We start from the raw sequence: 26,777 nt of genomic DNA, 5'->3' as shown, positions 1-26,777 counted from the left end.
TCATGCTTACTGACTAGATACAGGATTGCTGATTGTTGTGTATTGGATTGTGAATAATTCAGTCTATACTGTGATAAATCGCTTTGCTGAATGTTTACAAGCAGCCCACACGGATGCATAAAACAGGAAGAAAAAAAATTGTGGACAAACATACAGAGCTTAAATGCACCGCGAGGCCCGAAAGGTACACAGAAACAAGCACTGCATAATTATATCATTCCCTCACACAATCACATGGGTCAGCTGTGTTTGTCCTAGCGCTTCTTCATTTATAGAAAATCAATGTTTGCTGTACTCAGTTGCATTTCCACAGTTTGACACCGACAGCGGTGGAAAAAGTCCAGGCCATTTCAGGTTGATTTACCGGAGGGAAGACAGACAACAGGGACGTGTCACGGAGAAATAAACCTTCCTCCACAGACCGCTCGGAAGTAGACAAATATCCTCACGAGTCAAACAGAAACCGGGCATTTAACTGATTTGTGTTTATGCTCACGTTGATTTGTGTCCCCCTCCGAAGGCGTCTCACTGTCTGCCTCTGTGTGTGCCCGACGAGCTCTCTCTTCAAGCTCACGTTGCAAACACGCCGTCACCGAAGCGTAAAGTGAAGGCACACCTGTTTGTTTTGTGTTTGTTTCTTACCCATCATTTGGCATCGCTTTGTGCTCTATTTGAGGCCTTAATTCACAGTTGCTATTCAGTGTAATGAGGCAAAAACGAGGAACAATCCGAGGTTTTGTGTCAAAGGGAGGAGCTGGTGGATATTTTTGGGGGGAGCCATTTTTATAACAGTGGGTGGGAAGTAAAAAAAAATTGCCATGATCTTTTTGTGCGAATTAAGAGTTGAATTCTGCTTGGTTGGCTTTATACTGTATGTGCCGGAGTGTGTAACCCCTGAACAATGCGCTTTTGGCGCACAATGAGATCATCACATCTTATTTATGGGCTTTACTTAAATCACCTTCAAATGCCACTTGATTTAGCTGCAGCATTGAACACTGAGCTTCCTTCACATATTCCCACTGTTCATTTTCATTTGATATCGGTGGGTCTGATTTGATCATGTCTGCGGCAAACTATCTGTCATTGTGATCTCTGAGTTGAAAGGACACATAGAAGATGAAGCCAACACTGACTGTAGAGTGGTAAGCTCTCCAGGGAACTATATCCCTACAGTAGGTCTGGAATCAGAAGAAAGGGACTAGCTTGGAGAATACTGGGTGGGATTTGAAGAAAAAAAGGGATGCAGTAATACCAGGAATCTCCTCCTTTCACATAAAGTCACCCTCATTCCTTCTGGGGCTTGAGGGGGTCGAAGAAGAGGAGCAGTACAGAGTATTAAGAAGATTATATAATATGCATCTCATAGAAAATGCCTGAAGTAAAGTATAATTTCAAATAAGGTGAGGAAGAAGAGAGGAAGGTGAGTCCTGATAGATTATCATATAGTAATGATAACATTGAGTCAGAAGTGAAGATATTCATAATGCAAAGTCACGATTTGAAAGCCAGAAGTGTCCATAGGGATTCTAAATTTACACAAAGATGGAACAAAAAGATGAAAAATGAAGGCTGTGACTAATGCTGGTGTTAGTTATTTAAGCCTGTGTCCGATATGCTGACCTCCCCATTCAATACTACAGTGGAAACAAGTGATCACTATAAGCAGATGATTATTATAACCTGATTTTTTCCTTTTACTTTATTTTGTTACATGAATGCAGTACAGTAGAAAGAAATGTAACAGACAGCTTTGCTATACTGAACTTTGTTGACGTTTCAAAGTAGGTACAGTGAAACTGTTTCTAAAGATTTTCAAATTACAGTACGGATTAAATTACTGCACTGTGTAATATACTACTGTATAATACTGTACAGCACTGTATATACCATATAGCTTACTGCAGTGCAAATTATGATTATGCTATAGCCAAAAACATTATTGTGCTGTTTACAAATACAGTAGAGCAAATATGCTACTATGCAATAGCTTGGCATTCAGCGCATTTCTAAGTTATGAACAGGTCTGAAAATAAACATCAGATTATCAATATTGAACTGCTAGCAGAGTTTGAAAACAAGTGTCAACAAAATCCATAGGGGATGTTAAAAACAAACCCCAGTATCAGCAAAAAGTTAACTGCATTAATAAATGAATGAATTAATTTAAAAGCATCTTACAGTCTCTCCTGTCTGTATGAGGATAACCAAATGAGGGGAAGGCGGTGTGTGTTGTTATTAACACCATGTCTCCAGCAGTGAAGAGCAACTTCTCCCTGCTGCACCATTAGCTCTAAGGAAAGCCATCGCTGTACAAGACGCTGAGTGGGTGCAGGGGTTCTTGAGGTGAAACGGACTGAGCCCTGAATGATTTTCTTCACCTCAGATTTGGTTGAAGTTGTTGAATGCTGCAGTGTTTGTTGGTCAGCTGGTCTAGTTGTCTGCTGTTTCGCTCCATTAACGTTAGTCTCTGAGTGATGGCATAGAAAGTGTTCACAATATATTTGACATCCATCTCACAAAGCTAATTGTTTTGTCTTTAAATCAAACCATACTACAGCTTCCTTTTAGAATATGAATTACAAGGAAGCAAACTCTCTCATGGTCTCTCATTGCCCTCAAAGTTGACTTCTGCCTTTTTCTTTCTGGCAATATCAAATGCCAGAATATTCAATAAAGTTGAAGTTAGGTGGACAGGAAAAAAAAGCCTAACTATGCACTGGAAAACAGCCATTTAATGGATTTTATGATTGCATGACTCATCACATATAATTACAGTTCAATAATTGGCCAAATGTACCTTGTTATTGTATTATGAATTACCTAAATGTAGTCTGCTTGATGATGATTGCAGGGTCGATGAGAGAGGCTGCTTTAGACAAGCAGGATGATCTAAATCAAACCAGTCAAACCACTTACATTGCGGATAGAATGGTTCACTCAAAGTGGGAATCCTCTCTGAAATATGAACAAGTTGTTTCATAGCAGTATTTCACAGCTCTTGATTTTTTGGTAATTTAGTTTACATCTATTGTTATTGTGTCAAATGGTAGCGAAGGCAACCTAAGCTCTTCCTCTATTAAAAATCATTGCCAGCTGCCAAACAGGCAGATCAGGCACTTGGTCTTAAGAAATTGTGATGATAAGAAATGGTGATGACAGAATGATTTAACTGTTGAAAGCAGAGCATGCAAACCAAAGGCAGTGCTGAGCTGAAAACAGAACTAAGAGTAAAGATACTCACTCCATAGATACAAAAATAATTTCATTGACCTTTTGTCCATGAAGGCCTTCATCATATTGTGAGTCATTTTATTTTTTACTCGATTTGTACAATAAATACATTTTTGTAGATGATATATAAACAGCTTATAGACATATTTAGTTTATATCAGAGCCAGTCACAGCCTGCAATGGAAAGTAGCATGAATAATTAAACTACTGGATCATTTAGATGGAGATGAAACAACAGCATTGATAAATGCTGTAAATCTTTTTGTAGTAGTTACACAGCTTAGATTACACTCATCTATAGATACTTTGAGAATATCTGAGTCTGGCAGTAACAGGTCCAAGTGCAGGTGAAGTTTTGCTCTTCCCTCTAGAGGAGAGCAGTGACGGCAGGAACAGCAGCAGTTTATCTGAAGTAATCGTTACTGGATGTTGTCTTTCCTGACGGTCCTGTTGCCCTTCTGCCTCCATTCTTTGTTTTTCTTCTTTCAGTTGTTTCATCTCCTCTCTGTGTAATCCGGATCAAATAAATATGCTCGACCGTTTAAAGTGAAATGACTCAGCATCGTCCTCATAATAGTCCACGGGATAATCCGTCTTTGCAATTTAGTTTCCTTACAGTCTAACCATGCTGAAAGTCAGCCTCATACATGTAAACAAACCACTGTGCAAAGATGAATATGTCAGTGGTTCGGTTAGCTAGCAAACTGCACTGGATATAGATCTCTATACAGTTAGCCATGATGCTCCGTAACTGCCAGATGTGTCAATAAGATAACGTATCAGTTTCGATTATATGTCAATGAAGTATTCACCACTGGTTTCTGCTACCCCAAGTGGCCATAAATCTATTATTGCAGATTTTAGTTACCAAGTGGTAGTCCATTACAAGTGATACAAACCAGTAAAGACGAGGGTCTCTGCAGTCAGTGACAGTGATTTGGTTCACTAGCATACATGTTCCTGTTCTGTATTTCCTTGTGTTGTATTCAGACAGAGCACGGGTCTGTAGTTCTCACATGGCTGGAATTGTTTAGAGGTTGGTTTTGTAGGGGCAGCAAAATATATTCAGCCTTGAGACTCAATGCCATTTTTCACCAAAATTGCTTAGAATTCAAAAGTTAAATAATGGCTTCATATTAGCATTCCACTCTGAAAAAGACTTTTCAGTCAATCTGCACTTTCAGCTGCATTTTCAGCTTACTACCCTCCTGTGTCTGTCAAATTGGGTTTTAACTGCCAATATTTAGCTGAGTCTGGATTTGGCTTTTTTATGACGGAGTGTGTCACTTAACTCTGTCATCTGTTAGCAACATCATCTTGTTTGCTGAATTGCAATTTTCATGTCTGATAGCCTTCTCTGTTTTGTGTATATATAGTTTGTACTGTGATTCTTCCATTGCAAAATATAATGGGAACTTGAAATGATCAGCCTCAGAAAACATATCAGTATATAACTGGTGGATATACTTTTCATGCATTAAAGATAGTTTGAAGTATCCCCAATCTGTGATTCCCTCTTCCACTATAGCAGAGGACAGGAAGTAGTGGATGAGAAAGAAAGTGTGAGATTGAGGGGAAAAGCCAAGGTTAAGGTATTGATCATTCTTTCAAATGCAACCTCGCTTCATCAAGCCATTGCTGCTCTATTCTCTGCACAAGTCAGATAACTAAACGTAAGAGAATTGAAGAAGACATTGTTAACAGGATGTTTGTCTGAGTAGACATTTGACCTGTTAACCTGACAAGGAGAGTAATGCTTCTTAGGTAACCATTAGAAGGATGCTTATTCTTCTTATATGTGATAAAGACTTTCATTTAAGATGATCGAGATTAGTGAGTCTCATATAATGGTCAACACTGTTGCACAGAATTTCCGGATTTACTTCATTCTAAGGACATTTCTGTGTCTCATATTCCCCACAAACTTGCTTGTTTACGCATTGTCACTTCCCCTTCCACAAATTCCTCTGTGATGGGCCTTTACTGTTTCAAAGGCAACCTGCAGGGGGGAGAGAGGATGGGCTGAGGGGAGGAGAAAGCAAGACAAACAGCAGGAAAACAAGATAGGAGGGCAGAAGTTTTCAGGTTTTTGCACCAACAACAGGACCTGAGGATGGCCATGTAGGTTGACCTGTGTGTAAGTCATACTTTGATGTAAAACAGGATGTGTTGACAACTGCTGGCCAGATTGCCATGAAATTTGATATTTATATTCAATGTCCCCTGAGGATGAATGCCAATGTATTGGTGGCCCTGAGTCTTCCTTTAGTGTCACCATTTTGCCAAAATGTGCACTTCCAAATGATCTAATCTGAGCTGTCTTATATGAACTAGGAATGCACTTTTTTCTATCCTGTACTGATTCCCAAAATGATACTCCAACATATGTTACTGTCTTATACCAAGTATGAAACCAGTGCTTGTTTCCAAATTGAATTATGTGTCTCATCTGTGGCACTGATCTTGTCTACATATAAGGTCACTGACATAGCTGCAGCTACACATCACTGTAAGTGGAAACCTTCCTACACCAACATTTATTTGCAAATTACAGTATCATTTCAGTAGTACAGCATCAGTCATTAGCCAGTCAGGTGACCCGATATTAAATTGACATACAGTAATAACATCAGTGTGGTCAGCATTCACGTCATCGCTTTGATTTTGGAAGTGTGTGTGTGTGTGTGTGTGTGTGTGTGTGTGTGTGTGTGTGTGTGTGTGTGTGTGTGTGTGTGTGTGTGTGTGTGTGTGTGTGTGTGTGTGTGTGTGTGTGTGTGTGTGTGTGTGTGTGTGTGTGTGTGTGTGTGTGTGTGTGTGTGTGTGTGTGTGTGTGTGTGTACCTGTACATTTGTGCTTGCTGGTGTGACTGCAGGATTCCTTTGATTTTTCTTTGTAGTGTAATGTCAGTGAAGAGATAAGCCTGAAAAGCCAGAGGGATTTACATGCTTCAAGACAGACAGAGTCAAGGTTTTACACAGATGTGTTGATCTCCTCCCCACGCCCCCTAGCCCTGTCGCTCATCTGTCTTCCGGCTTTCCTTGAGGTCTCTCATTCTCCCCTATCCCTCTTAGTTTAGTCTCATATATAGTGAATGGCCACTGAATGGCACATTATTTCGTTTTGCAGACATTGTCGGCAGCCATCAATTCTGTATGAGCTCTCCTTCACAGCTCAACGCCTCCCACACAGCAACTGGCCCTTTTACTGCACCTGCTGTTGTGTGCGTGGGATATCTAGAGTTCATTCCAGTCTGTATTTGTATGCATGCATTTGTATTCGTGTGTATGTGTGTGTGTGTGTGTGTGTGTGTGTGTGTGTGTGTGTGTGTATACGTATACGTACGTACAGAGGTCCATAACCTCATTCTCACTCCAGAATTGTGCTTGTTGTCAAGTTAGAGAAGCTTTATGTGCAACTAAGCCCAAAATCAGACAGGGATTTTCAGAGCTGGATCCCTAACTCCAAACCATTTAGGCAGCAACACTCGACAGTGCAACATTAACTACTACCGTCACCCAAAGACAGCTATGCATACACCTAGAAACACACACAAATGTGATTATACTCAGCAACTTTCAAGTGGGTTTTCCCATCTATAAAAGTCTATGGTGGCTTAATATATTTCCATCACCTTAAAATCTGTGTTTAGAAGAAATAGCATCACAGGGATCAGGTACTGCAAAGAGAACAACACAGCTATTAACAGATATTTGCGATCAAAATGTGATATATTAAAGCTGAAACATTTAGATGATTAATTGATTAGTTGTTAACTATGAAATTAATTGGACACAATTTTAATAATTGATTAACTGTTTGGAGTCATTTTTTAAAAGAAAATAATATCCCAATTATCTGATTCCAGTTTCCTAAATGTGAATTATTTATGCTTTTAAAAAAAAAATCAATATCTTTGGGTTGCGGACTGTTGGTTAAGACAAAGCAACATATTTGTGGAGGTCACTCAGGAAACAGTGCTTGACATGTTTCACTATTTTCTTGTATTTTTATAAACCAAACAACTTAATTAATTGTGAAAATAATCAACAGATTGACCACTTGGTTAAGATAATTGTTAGTTGCAGTGATAAAGCAAATTGGGTTTGGATATCAAGTGTTGGAGCTCTAGATTTTATAGTCTCAAAACCATGCACTTACTTTCAATTGGCTAATCCTTTCTTCTTCTACTATCCTTTACCCGAAAGGTGTTATTACCAGAATTGTTTCCAACCCACTTACTGAAAATGCTGAACTTTTATGTCCCTTGGACGGTAAACAGCGACAAACATAATGACAACAACAAGCCGCAGGTAGACTTCAATTTTCTATGTACATGTACAGTACTGTATACAATAGGGGAGTAACAGTGCACACAATTCATGGTTCGGTATGTACCTCAGTTTTGCGGTCATAAAGTTGAAAATTACATTTTGGTCTTTTATTTTGAAAAACTTTAGCATCCAACACGGGCTCATTCGGTCAAAATTATTCCTGAAACAGTTAAGTTGTGCTGCAGTGGAAAACGACAACAACTTCAGAGTCAGAACTGATTTATGGTCTAACTGTATATGAAGTAGGTCAAATTAGTTCCACCTCCAACAGCTACAACAGTAATATGCTGCTCTAACTATGATGCTTCATCAGTATTAATAATCTAATGATGTCTTATATAATCATATATCAATCAGTAGGACCAAACCACTACTTTTAGTTTCATACTTTTTAACTACATTTTTCTCTCTCAGACCTGGTTCTTATGACGTCCCGTCTGACCACGTCAAAAATCAAATTAAAAAAGAAAAACGAATCTCAGGCCATGTGACTGCTGTTTAATGTCTCACTTCTCTATGCATGTTTACATTACAATGACTCTGTGTGGGCACCTCACAGCCCACTAAACATGAAACATGGAGGAGAGGGAAAGGCAATGTGGGGGTCAATGGAGAGTCAATGAAGTTTACCATTTGTTAGACATTTATGGAGAAACATCTGTTGTCTGTTCTGCCAAACTGGAAGGAGCATTGCCTGCCCAAGGTTGATTTACTGTTGATTTGGAAATGTTTCTACGTCTACCGTGTCATATAAAATCTTGTGATTTTCCACTTCCAAGATTCACCTCTCATCATCCATGGTGACAAATATTCTCTGGCCAGTTGACTACTGGCCTGGTGCCATTGCTTATGTTAAGTAATGTTGATGTAGTAATGTGATATACAACTGGGAGTCTGCACAGGGTGTTCTATTTTGAAAATTGACCAGATGCCCAATGCTTTTTCTCTGTCTGACTTCCTGCCCAGTTCGATATACTCTGTGCGGCTTGACATAGCTTCCTTCAAAAATATACTAAGAAGCAGAGAGAGCGCAATGCAGACGCACCTAGTGAACCTGTGAACCCATAAACAGTTAATCATATTTCATTGTCCACTTTAAGTGCGGCTTAAAACTGAGGGGAAAATCTAATCAAAATCTAATCTAATCATATAATCAAATACAAGTTTTAAACAACTTTCCCTTGAGAATGATGAGAGAAGGTACAGAGATTTACTCCTCAATTTTCTAAATACTTGAAGCTTTGTTCTTTCAGTAAAGTTCTTTGTTAGAAATTAATTTATTTTTTGTGTCTCTGTATACACAATATACAAACTTATATGTGCACACACTCAGGCATGGGATGTGGTCTGTTTCTGAGATGGAAAGGAGGAGGAGGAGTTAATTTCTGCATTCCTCAGCCTCTCTAACCAGAAGTGATGGTAGTTGCCAGCTTTTGTCCAGCCCATGTGTAGGGAACAGGAGGCATTGATTGAATTGCTGCTTGACAAAGCAGAAACTGCTTATTGAGCTAATGCACCTGTGTGTTGGGATCGATCTTGCAATGTCACTTCCAAATGTGTAGCAGGAAGAAGGAGAGGAAGGTAGGAGGGACAGCAAAAGGAATGGAAAAGGGAAGAAATCAGAAAGAAAGGCACAAAGGAGTGATGGTGGTGAGATGCACTGAGGCTAATACAATAGTGGATGAATTCCTTCACAAATATAAAAGTAAAGTAAATCACTTCAAACTCCAGCAACTCACACTAATCTGGTTTTTCCATTTCCTGCTTCCTTTTGCAGAAAATGATTGTAGTTCAAGGTGCTGCAGAATTCAGATGTGGTATTCAGCTGTACATTCATTCTTTTATTTACGAAAATGCTGTTTCCCCTAATGTCCAACAGTTTATTCCTTACCATTTGTTTATGGTTAAGTCTCCTTTTCTGTCTCTTCAAAGTATGGGTTAATCACTATCCTGCACCATGCCATCCTTTTCTCTTCATTGTTTTGTTTATTTGAAAAGAAATGGTAAATGTACTGAAGGGAAAATGCTAATTTGAGGAAAACAAGACTTTAAAAGTCTCCAGCCATGCCAGCAGCTCTGTGAGGATGTAGTTAAGCACAGTGTTGCTTTTAGCTAAATGCTAATGTTAGCAACCATCTTATTTTAGTATATTTGCATGTTTGAACACATAGAGTAGCAGAAATCCATTTTCTCCACCCTTCTATTACAGTCTGTAATATGCAGCAACCAGATCCTCTTTTCTAGTTCTATTAAATAGACAGATCTCCTGATATGAAGCCTTTTACTAAAAAAATACACACCTATATCTCACCCCTTTTAAATTATATACCTGTATGGGCATAAACATTCCTTCTTAAGAACTTATACTCAGAAGAAAGCACATTTTTGTCTAAACGTTTGCTTATGGAATAAAGTCAGCACTGCAAACTGTCAAGTTTTTTATGCTTGTTTGCTGCCTGCAGTTATCAAGATGTCTCGTGGTAGAGTACAACTCCCTTCATGTAAACTACACAATGGGATTTTCCTGTTTAACAGTGTTGATCATGCACTTCCTGCTACTACTTCTTACACAGCAGACAGGCAGAGGGACTTTGGATCAACTGTACTGATTAAAAATGTCCTGAGTAGATCCTAAGAATCAGAATCCAGGCTGATAGATCCGATCTTTCCATTACTCTATTGCGTTTTGTCTATCTCAGTCTGCTGCAGCACCGCTCTCCTGTATAACAGCCTATAGTATAATATTTTGTTCAAAATGATTTGTGCACACCCAGGTGAGTGACTTAATTTTGAAAGCCTGGTTGGCAAAATCAACAGATTTACTAAATGGCAACTGTAACTCTAATCTGTCTAATTGACAAAGAGTAACAGTGTACAAAACATTCAGCTAGCAGCTTCTCATTTTTAGCTGGCGCTGACTGTCAATTTTACCAGTTAAAATGACAAACTGTGACAGATCATGATCATATCAGCTGTTGCTGATTAACGTTAATCCCATGAGTAACTTGATGACGTGCCACATGTCAATACTCAACAAAGCTCCATACTGTACCACTGCTGTTTAGTCAGAGTGACTGATTGGACTCGGTATCGACCCACGCCTAATATAAAAAGATTCAAATTGGGATTATGGCCAAAAAATACCTGACATTCCTAGTTATGACACATACCTGTCTCCCTAACTGTTGTCTCCACATGTTTGTCTCTGTCTCACACACTCCCTATTTTTATAGGCTTGGTTCCTCCTACAACTAACGTCCTCATAACTCAGGAGACACAAAAAAACGAATCTGTCCTATAACACATAGCAGAAATCCACTTTGTCTATCTCTCTATTATGTTACAGTCTATAATATAGCAATCATATCCATATTTCTATTCAAACTGGACTTCAAATACTCTACCTTTATGATATCTATCTTGCAGCATCAGCTTTTTGAAGAACCATTTTGTGTCGCATGGGTTCCACATTATGTACGGGTATGTAACTATTCCCTTTTCCTGAAAGAGAGAGGATAACAAATTGAGGAACAGGCTCAAACACACCCAGGAAGAGAGTTCATCAGTCTTATGAAGGTCAAAGGTCATCCCCTAGGAGACAAGCTTTTGTCCTAGTCACCAGGAATGAGAGAAGATGAGGAGAAGAGGGAAGGAGTAAGGAAATGTAAGCAGACATTGTAAGGGGTGGATGGTGTGATGAATGGCAAGGCTCCTTCAGCATGTATGTGTGTCTGCGCACACAGGTTGGTGCATACTCGAATATGTTCGCATTGCTCCACTGTTAGCCAGTGTGTGCTATAAAGAGGGATGCATTGATGGACGAGGAACATCCTTTGCTGTTTCAGCACTGGAAGTGCTTAAAGCATCTGGGCCCAAGGGACAAACCATGTCACAGTCTCCCATCCCAGTGACTTATGGACCTGCCATGACAAACACCCGAGGGCTGCTGTTGTGGGGTTGGGCATTGGGGGGCTGGGATCGAATAGTCCACGTGATGAGAAAAGCCAGACCCCCTTTAATGTCTCTGTTGTACAACAAGAGCCACTAAGTGCTGCTAAGTTTGCCTGTGAAGGCTGTAAAGCTTGGAGAATAATTTGTGAAATAATTCTCATATATGAAAGCGTGTGCAGGGGAGGAAATTAATGGAGAGTAATGTGAAGTCGTCTCACAAATATTTACAATTTTCTCATTATTTTCTAAACCTCCTTGGTTGGTTGTGTGTGTGTGTGTGTGTGTGTGTGTGTGTGTGTGTGTGTGTGTGTGTGTGTGTGTGTGTGTGTGTGTGTGTGTGTGTGTGTGTGTGTGTGTGTGTGTGTGTGTGTGTGTGTGTGTGTGTGTGTTTTTGCTTTTTGTCTCTCTCTCTCCATCTTCAATTTTATTCCCTCTCTCTGTCTCAGGGTTTACCTGCAGGAATAAATCGAATAGATTGTGATAAATGAGTTTAAAGCGCAGAGTGCAAAAAAGGCCGGGGTGTTGTTGTTTTTTATACACCTCTGACTGTTTCCTTATTTTAATACTCAATACTTCCTCTGCTTTATCATACATAAATAAAGACATTACCTTTACTTGAATTGTATTATTGCCACATACAAAATTCTACCCTCCTCAAATCAGTTTTAGATGGTAAATTATTTTTTTCAGAACAAAGTGTGGAAAAAACAACTTAATTTTCAGTATTATTCTCGCTGCCTTGATACACTATATCAAATACTGTCAATGCTTTTTTAACTTTTGTGTTTATTAGTGACCGATAAATTCACACTGTGGGAATAAAGAGAACATGGTGATTCTAGGACAAGTTTAAAAAAAGAAGGTGTTTGCCACTTCAGTGCTCCAGCCATAGCCCTGTCTTAGGGATTGCACCAGTAATGGCACTATTAGACTTAATTTACTGCCCAAACTAATAACCTGAAATGGAGAGTGTGATGAGAATATCACATCCATGCACACACACACACACACACACACACACACACACACACACACACACACACACACACACGGATATACACTTATGCCCACTCACATTTATAGTACTTGCATGCACACACTTGCACATTCACAGTCTCAGAGCGCTGTACTCTCAATCAGCTCTAATGCAATGAAATCAGTCATTCAGTTCATCTCTTTCTCTCTTTCTTTCGTAACTCTCATACATACATGTACACACACACTTTCTCCCCATCGTTCAAGTCAACAGTCTTGCTCACACCTTTCTCTTTGTTACACATCTGCCATCGTCTTCTTCCAGTATTTCTACCCCAAAATAGACTGTACTCACAGCAGACATTTTGAGTAGTCATAGCAGGAAAAGCACAGGTGTAACTAATAACATTAATGATGGCTTCATTCCATTCAGGCATGCCAGTAATCCATGCCAGTAAGACAGCATGTGCAATATCTGGCCCGGGCCCTGGCACACCTGAGTGGAATGTAGCCAGTGTTACTGCTGGCTAGTTGCACCTGTGTTTGACAAGTCAAAGTGTCTGAGAAAGTATCTCTATACCTCACTCCATCCTTTGATCATTACATTGTATCCAAGCTGACCTTCCTCCTCTCTAAAGTATTGCTCAGGGTAAAACATTTCTGACACGGGAGCTGTGTTGATCGGCCTTACATGGTCACAACCACAGGGGTGAAGCAGTTACCTGTCTGCCACCAGAGCCTCCTGTGGTCGAGCTGCTGTACTGAAGCCTAAGACCCAGCGGCTAATATGCTAATCAGACAGAGTCCTTGTGTATATGCAAATGTGGTTGTGATGGAAGGGAAGTTATAATAAGATGGCCTTGGTTAGTCAGAATAAAGGCTATGGCACACTGGAGCCTGAAAATCACATGTCAGTCTTTCGGGGAATGGGATTTGGCTAAAAGGCGAGTCCCCAATTACTAACTAGGTTCTTTTAGGGCAAAAACTTTGATGTCTGAGCAGGTGTTCTGCCCTTAACAGATGATGGAAAACACCTGCTGTGAAATCACTGATTAGGATGTAGCTGGAAGTGCAGTTGCAGTCTTTTGCCCTAAGAGAGCCACTGGTGATTTTACTCTTTAAGAGAAACAAATGTAGTGAAATGTTGTGGATTACAATAAGGACCTGACTGATAGTTTTACTGTTAACCAACAATGCTGATACTGGATTTCTGGATTGTATATTTTAAATTTGGATCTTGATATGACAAAAAAATGAATGTGAGGTGGGATGGCCTAGAATTAGATTAGCCCCATTGCATAAAAACGCTGCTGACACATTCCTTATAATCGAAAAAATAATTAATAAATGGAGACTGAAGACTTTTTATGGTGGAATTATTAAAAGTCACTTTATTAAAATGGTATTTTGTATGTCACATTGTATTGATCTATTCATCATGCTAGCAGCATAGTTCTAAGAACAGGGTACTACAAATATTGGATGGATTGCCATAAAACTGAAAGGATAAATTCCAATTACTGAACTGATCAATCACTTTTTCTTTATGTTTTGTCTTTTCGTGGTTTTAAGGCTGCATTACAGTAAAGTGATGTAATTTTCTGAACTTACATTTTCTGAGTAATATTTAATTTGTCAGCCATTACATTTTCTAAGTAATTTGGCAGACACTGTTGGGGACACAGAGTACATTGCCTTTGCTTTGGGACATCTGTCATCTGCAAAGCTTTTACCACCAACCTATAGACAGACTGCCAAGTATCAACCCGCATAGCTAGAATTCATACCCAGGCTGTGAGATGGCATCACTGAAGACTTTACAGCTAATGTAACCTTAGTGAAGATTACACACAAAATCAAGCATTTAAAGGTCATATTTGTTGTCTAATGGTTGAACTGGACATAAACGGTTTGTAGTCCATTTATTTACCAGCTGGTTAATTCCACTCAACCCCTGTGGAATGCACTGTTGGGTAAAAAGATTGATCCGTCCTTGTTAGACCTAGCCTTAGCTAACAGGGGTTGGAAGGGGAAACGATGAAAACAAACACACAAAAGGGCATTTTCAAACTTGAAATCATTAAAGTCAATTAAGATAAAGTCAAGTTGAAAGCTTTTTTGAGTGAAACATGTGGAAAAAAAAGATAAAATAGACCATTGCATTAATGTTTTAAAAGAAAAAGCCAATTCCTATGCATCTTGGCATATTACTCTTGTTCTGAGTTTTATTTATCCTTTAGAACCTGATTCATCTAAAAAATAAAAAAAAAGAACATTTTACAAACTTATCAAGAGGAAAATGTCTTTATACAAACATTTGCTGATTGCCATAAGTTGATTCCCTAGAATCTTTTGTAATACACATCATGAAGCTGTAGGGAGCTGATAGGGTAGAGAGGCAAATATGCATTGAGTGTGGTGGTGAGGTGCCAGTAAGCTGTGTAGCTGTATAGGAGCCATTCTGTCCTCTCTAGAGTTCAGCCCAGTTCCTGTGGAGAGACTGAGTTTCATCCAAAGTCCAGCACATGCTCTGGCCAGCTTTCTTGCTGTGTGAATGTGTGACTGGGACTGTAGCTGAATGGCAGAATACGTGTGTGTGTGTGTGTGTGTGTGTGTGTGTGTGTGTGTGTGTGTGTGTGTGTGTGTGTGTGTGTGTGTGTGTGTGTGTGTGTGTGTGTGTGTGTGTGTGTGTGCAATACATGTTTAACTGTGGCAGTGTGATTCATACTCTGGGGATTTATTCTCTGCAAGCACAAAGCCAACTACCATTATTATGTAGTAAAATAGTCTGCACTTTGCACTATTTAGGTTTAGGCTTTCTACTACTGTATGTGTCATCAAGCTGAACAGAAGCTGCAATCGTGTCTTTTACTGGAGTATAAAGGCTGAAACAAGAGGTTCAGGAGCAAGAGATTGGCTGAACTTCATTTGAACTTCATTTGCATAAAAACACACAATTGGACAAGATTCTGCCAATACTGAGCTCACTTATTTGCATGTGAGTACATGATAGGACAGTGACGGTCAATGTAGCATCAATGAATAATGTTAATATGGTCATTTGCAGTGCTGTGTTGGGGTGAAAACATTTTGTTTGATTTGAAAGGATTAAAAATAAAAATACTGCAAACTATATTATTTTTACTATTACAAAAACAATTTTACATTTTGTTGTAACATATCACATAACTTTAATTGAAAATGTACTGTGCAAGTGTATTTGTGAAATGAGTAATTTTTTGGGTTAGATATGTTGTCGTGAACAGATGGTTGTGTGTGTGTGTGTGTGTGTGTGTGTGTGTGTGTGTGTGTGTGTGTGTGTGTGTGTGTGTGTGTGTGTGTGTGTGTGTGTGTGTGTGTGTGTGTGTGTGTGTGTGTGTGTGTGTGTGTGCAATACATGTTTAACTGTGGCAGTGTGATTCATACTCTGGGGATTTATTCTCTGCAAGCACAAAGCCAACTACCATTATTATGTAGTAAAATAGTCTGCACTTTGCACTATTTAGGTTTAGGCTTTCTACTACTGTATGTGTCATCAAGCTGAACAGAAGCTGCAATCGTGTCTTTTACTGGAGTATAAAGGCTGAAACAAGAGGTTCAGGAGCAAGAGATTGGCTGAACTTCATTTGAACTTCATTTGCATAAAAACACACAATTGGACAAGATTCTGCCAATACTGAGCTCACTTATTTGCATGTGAGTACATGATAGGACAGTGACGGTCAATGTAGCATCAATGAATAATGTTAATATGGTCATTTGCAGTGCTGTGTTGGGGTGAAAACATTTTGTTTGATTTGAAAGGATTAAAAATAAAAATACTGCAAACTATATTATTTTTACTATTACAAAAACAATTTTACATTTTGTTGTAACATATCACATAACTTTAATTGAAAATGTACTGTGCAAGTGTATTTGTGAAATGAGTAATTTTTTGGGTTAGATATGTTGTCGTGAACAGATGGTTGTGTGTGTGTGTGTGTGTGTGTGTGTGTGTGTGTGTGTGTGTGTGTGTGTGTGTGTGTGTGTGTGTGTGTGTGTGTGTGTGTGTGTGTGTGTGTGTGTGTGTGTGTGTGTGTGTGTGTGTGTGTGTGTGTGTGTCTTGTATGTTGTAATCTGTCACCAGATTTCTCTGTACTGTCTCTTCATTCCTGGCTCTTGTCAGTACCACCAAGACGCAGTGCCACAGACTTTACCACAAACTGCCTCATTAATTGTCCATTCCCTCTTCTCTCTCTCTCTCCAGCTTTGCCCAGCTACACGTGTGGTAATCCTGGACAGCTATTCAATGGCCTCCAGCAGGGGTCCACATTCAACATCGGAGACAAAATCCGCTACAGCTGCAGCCCGGGCTACGTGCTTGAGGGTCACACTACCTTGTCCTGCCTCGCCACTTCAGCGGGTACAGCTGCATGGGATTTCCCCCTGCCCTACTGCAGAGGTATGTGGGAAGGACTCAGTGCAAAACTGTCCATCATTACTTGTCTTTAGGCTAAGTCACAAAGGAGACCTGAAAGTCATTACATTATTGTATTGATTTCATTTTTTTAAGACCTTAAAAATCATTATATTGTAGATGACAAACGACCTTGCTTTTGACATGAAGAGGAATCAACTTTGCTAATGTCATCTTTTATTCACCAGTTGATACACAACCACACACATGCACACACACACACGCACGCACACTCTCACTCACTCACTCACTCACTCGTATTTACACATGCCTCCACATGACCTGACAAGGTTTTCTGTGGTTATACTGATATCTTATTTACCATGACAGGACCTCATGTGTTAGCTCCCAGTCAGGTGCTTGTGCCAGTTGTCCTTCCTCACAGTTAGCGAGCACCCCTGCGGCAGCGACACCTGCCAGTGTGTGTTTTCTGACCCAACATGAAACACTTCTTCAGAATAGTTCAGTGGAGGCAAATATGGTGTTACTGTACATCATTTTGCAGGATTCCACGTTGTATGAAAGTCAGTCCTCGCTTCTTTGAAATGCATGTTCATGTCTTGCACATGTGAGTTTGCATCTTGCATGTTTTTATTAATTTGCTGTCCTATGTGTGCCTGTGTGTTCATGTGGCCAATGGTTTGTGTCAGTGTGCATGCTGAGCAGAGTGCTGAGACTCTGTGCCATCTGCAACCAGGCCGGGAGTCAGGAAGCCCACATATGAGCACACATGGCTGGGCACCACGTGCCAGCACAGTCCCCACCCACCCAATCACATGCAGGCACTTGCACATGCCTGTACTCCATATTTAGTTATTATGTATGCATTTTATAATCTATTCTTCCTAATTTCTTCCATTTCTCATCAGAAACAGTGACGAACACTGTTGACTCTCTACCTTCTTTTCATAATTCGCTAACAGTTTGCTGTTTAGACCCAAACTCTGCTTTGTCATTCTCTTCCTCAATGCGCATCCAGGCTGCTTCTTAGAAAAGGGAAAATTACTCAAGCACTCAAGTATGTGATTATTCCACCTTTTCAGCAGAAATTACACGCCAACAAGTTTTAGAAACTGGCAATTTCCGCTGTGATTAATTGAGGTCTCCTACTGCCACGTAAAAGTCAACGTGTATACCTGACTGCTCCTTCATAATGCATACAAAAGTGCATTGTTAATGTCACTCCAATTATAGAGCCTGACCATATGTGTAAGAGCAGGACTCATGCTGTCACTTGGGAGTGGGAGAGAAGATTTTGGCATGATCTCCAAACACAAACGTGCCAGCACTGTTGGACAGTGGAGCCATAGATGATAGCCAGCCATTGATGGCATAGTTATTGTTTAATATTTCATGCTCATCATTTGTTTTCTTCACTGTAATTTAAAAAAAAAAAAAAAAGACTTTTTCTGATGAGTGCCCTTGTAAATGATTTAACATCAATCTGTTATTCAGATTCTGAATCTCTAGCCTCTTTTCTCTCGCTTTTCTTCTCCCATTTAGACTCTTAAATATAGATTTCTAGCTTTGTGTATGTTTGGTGTATATATTAAACATGCATTTTTTTTTAGCGTGCATGCATTGCACATGCTCCCCCATATCTTGGTTACCATGACGCTCAGAGGAATCAAAGCGGTTCTCTCCATGTTAATGGAAACCATGACATCCAAAGCGACAGCATGAAAATATGTGCTGTTCAACCGTGGTAAGCATCCTGACATCTACAATTGACTGAGAAAAAAATTGAATATGTTTCTACACACCTCCGACATTGAAATCTTGAAGAGTTTTGGGTTATCATACGGCAATTGCTGGAGTCATTTTTTAGTTTTCAGTTGTTGTGCTTGCTGGTGGCACACACAAAATGGAGAAAGCGATGGAGAGAGTTAAGGTGAAGGGGAGAGTCTGGAGTCAGAGACTTCCCTTCAGGTGTGAAGAAACTGTCCTGTACAGAATATCAATGCACTTCCTCATCCTTTCTTCTGTCTGCCTTCTACTTCCTGTCACTCCCTCTGCAACAATCACCTGTCACCCCTCTTGCAATCTCTCGCTTTCTTCATTGTCCACCTTCCCTCTACACTTTTCTCTCGGCCGTCCTCGCTTGTCACCTGTCATCCCCTCCTTCTCACCCTTCTGTCGTGGTTTCCCTCCTATTCAAGTTCACACCTCACAGGTTTCCGCTCGTCCGTACACTCCCTTGCCCTCCCTCAGGGGGGTTGCCGTGGTGACAGGTAGGATGGATGATAGACAGGCAGCCATGCCTCCGAGCTCCTCCTCCCCTCTTGGAAAACACCACACACAGCTAGCTGGCCGCCCATTAATGAATCCCACTACACCCTGACACAGAAACACACACACACACACACACACACACACACACACACACACACACACACACACACACACATACACACACACACACACACACACACACACACACACACACACACACACACACACACACACACACACACACACACACAGACACACAGACAGACATTAATAGTACGGAAGTGTCATTAAAAACTCTGTTTGATGTGTCGACCCTGTTCATACCGTGACATGCATACAATATTTTAAGTCTGTATTACCACAGACTCCACATAGGAAAAGTAGTCCAGATTTCACATGACAATGTACTGTTAAAGGCTGTAATGAACATATCAGAAGGAAGGGAATAATCCTGGCAACACATTAAATGCGTGCTTTATTATTTAATGGTCTCCTTAAAGCTGTCTTGAGGAGGGAAGAGTTGCTTTGATTAACACAAATCTGAATTAATCAGGATTTAATCACTTCCCCCCATGTTGCATTAGGTTACATCATGCACTCTACTTTGCTCCCTGCTGACTGTAAAAGTACTGTAGGGCATTTTGAAATCCAATGACTGCTGTCTCTCTGGGCCATGGCAAAAATTGCAGACAAAGGAACAATATGCTGTAACTCATTGCTCATATCTTTGCTTCTGAATTTGAAAATCTGCACTTTGGCTCATAGCATCATGTAAGGACAGAAAAAAATAACTATATACGTATTTTTTTGTAATGCAAAGAAGATCACAAAACTTTACCCACAAAGTTACCACTTAGTGACATAGTTTTGAAGGCTTTCCGTGCTGAGTCATTACTTGTGTTTCGTTAATGTTGTCAGTCATCAGCATTTTTGACATCTCAGTATTGTTTAAAATATATTCAAAAACACCTCTTGACGTCAGCAGCCAAAATGGTAAATGGCTGCTTCCAACAGCTTGACAGCTGAGTGTAAAATGTTAACACCATTTTCTATCTTTAAAAGGTGTTCTCGTAATCAGTGCTGTCTTATATTTGGACCAATATGTTACCCTTCTTGAATAAGCTTAGAATAGCCAGTCAGGATTTCAGTATGACATCACCACCGCCAAGTTAAGTTGCAGGTTGTGTTAATAAGTATTTTACTACCCTAACTCTCCTACGATATCTGTTGGTCTTTACATCCTAAATCATCTCCGCACAGTCTGTGACTATTTCTGTTTATATATCCTTCTCTCACAACTAAGCCTTTCACAACATTCTCTCTCCTGCACTCCTTGTAGCGGATGATGGGTGTGGCGGGACACTGCGAGGCCAGAGTGGGGTGATCACCACTCCCAATTACCCCGCCGAGTACAACAACAACGCCGACTGCACCTGGACTGTGCTGGCCGAGCCGGGTGACACCATCGCCCTGGTTTTCTCCGACTTTCAGCTGGAAGACGACTATGACCTGTTGGAGGTCAGCGGTACAGACGGATCTTCACAGTGGTGAGTAGTAAGCCTGCAGCATCTTTTGTCTGGAGAGCAGACTAAGCTAGGGCCAGGTAAGGAAGGAGACTGTTGGTGCATCACCTGCCCACAGGCACTTTTGCAGATAATGGAATAAGCTAGTTAAAGTGTGGTTGGAGGTGGATGGTTGTTGGGTTGAGCCAGTGGGTGACCATGGCTGCCCCAGAAGTGTCTGGAATATAGCAGAGGAACAAGAACTGATGATCAAATTTCAAGTGTTGCAAGTAGTATCTTTAAATTGAATATAGTAAATAAACTGATAACATTTATTTATTTGATATGCAGTTCATAGTTTTTCCCCATCAGGGTGTGTCAAGAACTTGATTAACTCTTATGTGGTACATGGTTTTAAATCGTAATTTCAACACCCGATCTTGGTCACACACTCTCGCTGATTCTCACAATTACTCAGTCTCCCACAAACACACATGCTCAGCTCTAATGATGAAGAGGTAAGATATCCTGGCGTCAGTGTGAGTCTCTCACCATCTGTGGCAGCTCCTCCTCTCTCTGACAACTCTCTCAGCTCAGGAAGTAATTAGTGAGCTCGATTACCACCGCCAGCCTGCACGTATAGTGTTATTTCACCCACACATGCACACATAGTAGATCCCATATGGGCACAAATGGACATGTGCACATAAGTATTCACAGTTTCAGCCACACTCTCATATATTTGTGCTGGCAATCTTAAGAACTTCGTCCTCCCCCCACTCACTCACCACACAAGGCTAATCTTTGCATCAAAAATATGCATGTGTCATATTCATGTGAACTGTCATATGCCAGAAAAATCCACTGTACTTTCTTTCTCTGGGGTGAAATATAAAAGTCTCTAAAAAATCTATTTCCAGGATCATGTATGAGACATGCAGTTTTTCTAAACAAGAGAAGACAGAGAAGTACTTTGAAGTTACAGCCACAGGCAGTTGGCAGGAAGGGACAAGGGGTAGCACTGGCTGAGCTATTAAATGCTTGAAGCACACAAACGAACAAAAAGACAGAGGGAAAGAGGACTGTTGATAGAGGAAACAGGTTTAGAAAGAATATATGAGCAGTCATCTTAGAGTGAGATGGCCCCTGGAAACTCATTTGCTCAGTAGTTCAGAAAAACACTTCTCGAGAAGAACTCTGATTAACTCTGAGCGGTCCTAAAACTGTGAATTGTGTGCCTTGTATCCTGATATGAAAGTCTCTTTGAATCTCTGCTTGGCCAACTGAGAGTTGATCGCTTCCCAGACTCCGACAGACAGCAGCCTGACTATGCTTCTTTTGCACATTTTACGATGTCATCAGCTTCTTGTCCCAGGCTTTGATTTACTCTCTGTTGTCATGTGGGGCGCCAAAATCTCTACTGAGTGTGTCATCTTCGTGGCGATTTTTGCCAGGGGCGCCTATGGTGGTGCACCTACGGCACGGCTGCTAAACTGTCTTAAAGAGCAGTAAGTAGAAAGTGACTAGAAATGAGGGAGAACGGCCATTGGCAAGCAATGCAGAGCTCAAGTCACAGTTGATCATGCACATTGCAAGGAAAAGGCAGCATAAGGGACAGGGGACACGATGCAGACATGCTGGCTTGCCTCTATTGTTTCATTTTCTCCTACGCTGGACCGGGTTTTAACCACATAGTATTGACTTGAGAAGTGTTGGCTGTTTCATACCAACGCCTCAAAGAGACCAGCAAATTTTCAACAGAGTAACTTTATCTCTAAAGTGTCTAAGTAGCTGAGTATCTATAATTTTAGAGTGTGCAGGGAAGTGTAAGGACAGACAAAGGGGGTGATGGGGTCAAACTGTAAGAACCACCAGACACCAGAGGAGAAAATGGGAGAGGAGGGCAAGGCCGTCCAAGGCGAGGATGGACGTCAAAGTGGAAAACTACATAGATGGGCGGAGGGATTACAACTTCCCAGCTGGTGGCCAATTAGAGAGGTCAGGTGGAGCGCTATGATGGTGCTGACCTAAAGCACACATCCTGACAGTGTATGGCTCAGTGAGCCCTCTACTCTGTCTCTCTTTCTCTCTCTCCATATAATTGGGCTGGTCTGTTACTTAATCAGACTGGTTTGTACAGGGATAAGGTGAAGTTTAAAGTGGTGTTTCTCTCTTTCAGGTCAGGTATTAACTGAATAAGGGTTCACTATCCAGTTGAGAATTTTAGGAAAGCATTGTCTCAGTAGGCTGTACAAGGTGAGCATTCCTCTCCATCACAAAAGACATAAAAACTCATACCTGGATTCTTGTGTTTTCCTCTTGATTTGCATCTTGAATCTTTTTTTCAGTGATTTTATGGCTCATAGCTTGTATCTTGAAGCTAGAAGAAAGGAAGTGATATATTCTAGTGACCTGATCAAATGGCAAGTGGATTTCAGAGTTATTGAAAGTGTATAATGTTGGCATCACACCGCCTACTTAATTCAAACTGTAGAGAGTTCTACGAGCTGTGTTGATTGATAACTGATGGACAGGTTTATTGGTCCAATAGGAGAAGAGAGACCCAGGGATCAGGGTCAAAGCCAAGCTTCCTTGATCAACCCACGACAGCTCAAACGAAACCAGGTCAAGTTTGCACGATCCCTGTTCTCCTGATGTGTGTGTGGATGTGTCTGTTTTGAAAGGAAAATAATTAACAAGAATAGACACCATCACCATAGAGAACATCACCCTTTGCATATGTGAATCTGATCTTGTCCTTTTACATTCTTGTTTACCGTACAATCCAGTGCTTTGATTGGCAGCCTTGCAGAGTTAGCATTCCAAAAAGGCATCAGGAAAAAAAAGACAGCATTGAAGACTGACTTGAGCAGCTGAGATGTGCATGTGGATTGAACGTGGCAGTGGAAGGGGATGGTAAAAACGGCACCTGAATCCCGCCGCCACACGGCATTACCCTGACAGGACTTTGTCAGTGTTGTTTGCCCAGGGGAACACATTACTCTGCCATTACACTGTTTGCATCCACATTGATTTTCTTCCCCATCACCATCCACTTTGAGGCAATGTAAATAACGCCTGACGCTCGGCAATTGCCAGATGCTTATTCGCCTGCTTGCTACTAAGTGGAACTCAGAGCTATTTGACTTGTAATTTTCTTTGGCGCTCAATTGTTTTGCAGAGCACCATAATACATTTTCATCTGCCAGCAGCGCTCCCTCGAGATGCCGAAAGCAAGTCCCGCCATACCTTGCATACTGTAAACAGAGAGTATAAAGTGCTTGAATCTGGAGTTAAAAGTTCTGTGAATATTGGCATTATTCCCTTGATTCAACAAGGAGAAAAAAAATGGCATTCTGTTAAAGAAATTGCTGCATCACAGTTCAGTGATCGCACCATTTTACAGAAAGTGTTCCCACACAAAATCTATGTCTTCATTTTTTGTTCTTGTAACTTTTGCAAACTCTTATTTCCCACAAGAGGCTTCTTTTTCTTCTCTTTTTGCATCCATCGCTGACAACACAAAGCTCCCCGGGTAAATGCAACTTATTTCCTCCTGTTAGGAACTCTGAGAGCCCCATGAGTTTTGATCTCTTTAGGTAGCCTCCCATCCTTTCTCCTCTCCCTTTTAACCCGACACCCTATGGATTTGAGACACTGACATTTGAGCATATGGATTATCCCTGCAGTGCTGATATGTGTCAACCTTTGGAAGGAGCAGGTCTATATGTGTGTGTGTGTGTGTGTGTGTGTGTGTGTGTGTGTGTGTGTGTGTGTGTGTGTGTGTGTGTGTGTGTATGAGAGAGATGAAGAGATGAAGAGTTGTTACAGAATAGTGCAGAACACTGGATAGATTGATTGGCTGTTAGCTTGACTCACCTGAGAGCGAGTGAATCGTCTTCAGAACAGCGTTTTAAGTCCAGAGGCTGTTTTCTCTTGTTTCCGATGGGAGTTTCAGCCATATGAGTACGATTCATTTTTGAGGAGATAAATCCCTCAACTTTTGTTTTTGTGCTTTCAAAGAGATTGGTGAAGTTTTTCATGTGGATGCTCGTGAGATTCAAGTTGTGGTTTACTGCAGCTCAAACTCAGTTATAATTAGACGGTCCAGCACATGCGCGCTTTTGCGTGTGTATATATACGTGCATCCATGAGAGTGTGTATACAGTATTTTACTCCTGTATGTGTTCTGTGTGCGTCCTGACTGCTGTTCACCACTGGGGTAACACACTTTCCCGAGAGAGAAACAACAGCAGCGTCTACCACGTCAAGCAATGGCTGCCAATTTTGTACTCTCCTTTTTAAGCATTTCCTGCAATAAAACAGTCACTGTCAGAGCGTTTATGGGAGCGAGTGAGTGTGCATTTTATCTGACCATTGTTTGCCTGTCAGCACAAGAAAAGGTGGTTTGCCTATCTGTGATCCTCAAAGTTCACTGTTTAAAAACATATTTGATTGTAGGTCCGGGCACTAAGGCAGTTATTTTGGGCATGTGAATACAGAGTGTTGGCAGGGAAGGCAGCGTCACTTTGTATAGATGTGTTTTAAATGGATACTGTGTGATGGTTGAGTGGGTGTATATTTTCTCAGTGTTAAATGTTGAATTCATTTTGTATCCATTTCTTACGCTGTGGCCTGTTTCTCACAACCCAGACTGTTGGAGTATAGGAAGCGTTTTGCTCTGGAGCTTTACCGGTAATTCACCGCAACATTACTAGTCTGGTCACGTATTGGACGGTCTGACTCTGGCATTTCTCTCCCTTTCACTGTCTCTGTCTCTTCTTGGTGCTTCTCTCTCTCTCCCTCTCATTACAATGTGGGTGTCATAAAGCATCTGAGGGGATAGTTTGGTCTGATTGTCTAATGAAAGTCTATAGTCTTTCATTATATATTCCATAGTCATTTACTGTAAGTGGGACTCTCATCATAAAACCCACACAAATCATCCAAAACAAAATTAAACTAAAGATAATGAATAGCATACGTCACATTCGGTAAACTTTTTTGGATTCAAAAGTTTGAAACACAGCCCAAGGTGTTTGTGCGGTGCACGTCAGAAGTTTTGTTGCTTTTGATTTGTGCATTCACAAACACTGGTTACTGTTGTCTCATGTACTTCTCCTAACTTTGCATGACTGCTGCAATGGGGATGATGTGCATATCTAAGAGCCCACAACTATACATCTTTAAACTTTACAATGGAGGAAGCTCATGTGGCGATAAACAACAGCTGAGATGGAAATGTCTCACGGCTGATGTGAAGGATGGTAATGATGCCTTGACGCACATCAAGGAGGATCACGTCAAACGAACCTCCAGATCATGCTGTGAGGGGGTTATATATACCAGACACATCTATTACACCCTCCCATCTTGATGCATCCAAATCCCTTTCTTTGTATCCCTGTCGCACTCTTACTTTTTTTCCTCTGCCTGTCTCAACAGACTCTGTAGACTTAAACCTGCAGTACCGAACTTTTACATATAAATGAATGTCTGTTGCATTCAAGCCTTTGCCAAATGAGCTCAGTACTGATTAAGCCTATTACCGTCAGATAAATCTCTCTGTATTTCACAGTATCCCTCAGCTTTCTATTTGTTGTCAGGTTTGACATTCCCATCCTGGCCTGACAAAAGCATACTGTGCATGCTCAATGGGCAGGCCTTGCACACCAGAGGCTTCAGCCAGCTGAACAGGCTATCTTCTGATTAGCTCTCTGCTAACTTGAACAGGCATAAAATAATTTCATCGTGACACGCTTCTAGACGTGCAAAATGTTGTTCGACAAACGGATCATATTCTGATAGTGAAACGAGTCATTTTCTGTGGGTTGTGTGAAGCTCAAAATATATGCCCCGTTTTACAGCTGCAACAGTAGCAATGGAGTAGACTACAGCAGAATATATATTATATCTATAGCTATAATGTAGCAGTGTCTCAACCTTGTTTTTGTAATTGCTCTCACTGCCAGAAGGTGGAGACAAAAGTCCTACACTCCAGCTTTAACCATTTACTATTCTTCAACTTGCAGACAAGTCTTAGACCTGCTGCTGTTCTTGCCCAAGTTCTCAAAAAGGTGAATTGTGATGACC

The 26,777-nt window shown here is 40.7% G+C and overlaps 1 protein-coding gene across 1 annotated transcript in view; it reads left to right on the top strand.

The window, feature by feature from the left end:
• The window catches only part of csmd2 (CUB and Sushi multiple domains 2), a 240,549-nt gene that overhangs the window by 54,956 nt on the left and 158,816 nt on the right, over window positions 1-26,777 (top strand). Inside the window, exons 4-5 of the mRNA XM_062436522.1 lie at window positions 16,741-16,935; window positions 20,522-20,729. Coding sequence (XP_062292506.1) covers window positions 16,741-16,935; window positions 20,522-20,729 — 403 coding nt within the window. The remainder of the gene's footprint in view (window positions 1-16,740; window positions 16,936-20,521; window positions 20,730-26,777) is intronic.

Source organism: Scomber scombrus, chromosome 16 (genome assembly GCF_963691925.1).
Source record: "Scomber scombrus chromosome 16, fScoSco1.1, whole genome shotgun sequence".
Lineage (NCBI taxonomy): Eukaryota > Metazoa > Chordata > Actinopteri > Scombriformes > Scombridae > Scomber > Scomber scombrus.
The sequence above is the reverse complement of the archived record's forward strand: the minus strand, read 5'-3'. Positions and strand labels throughout refer to the sequence as shown.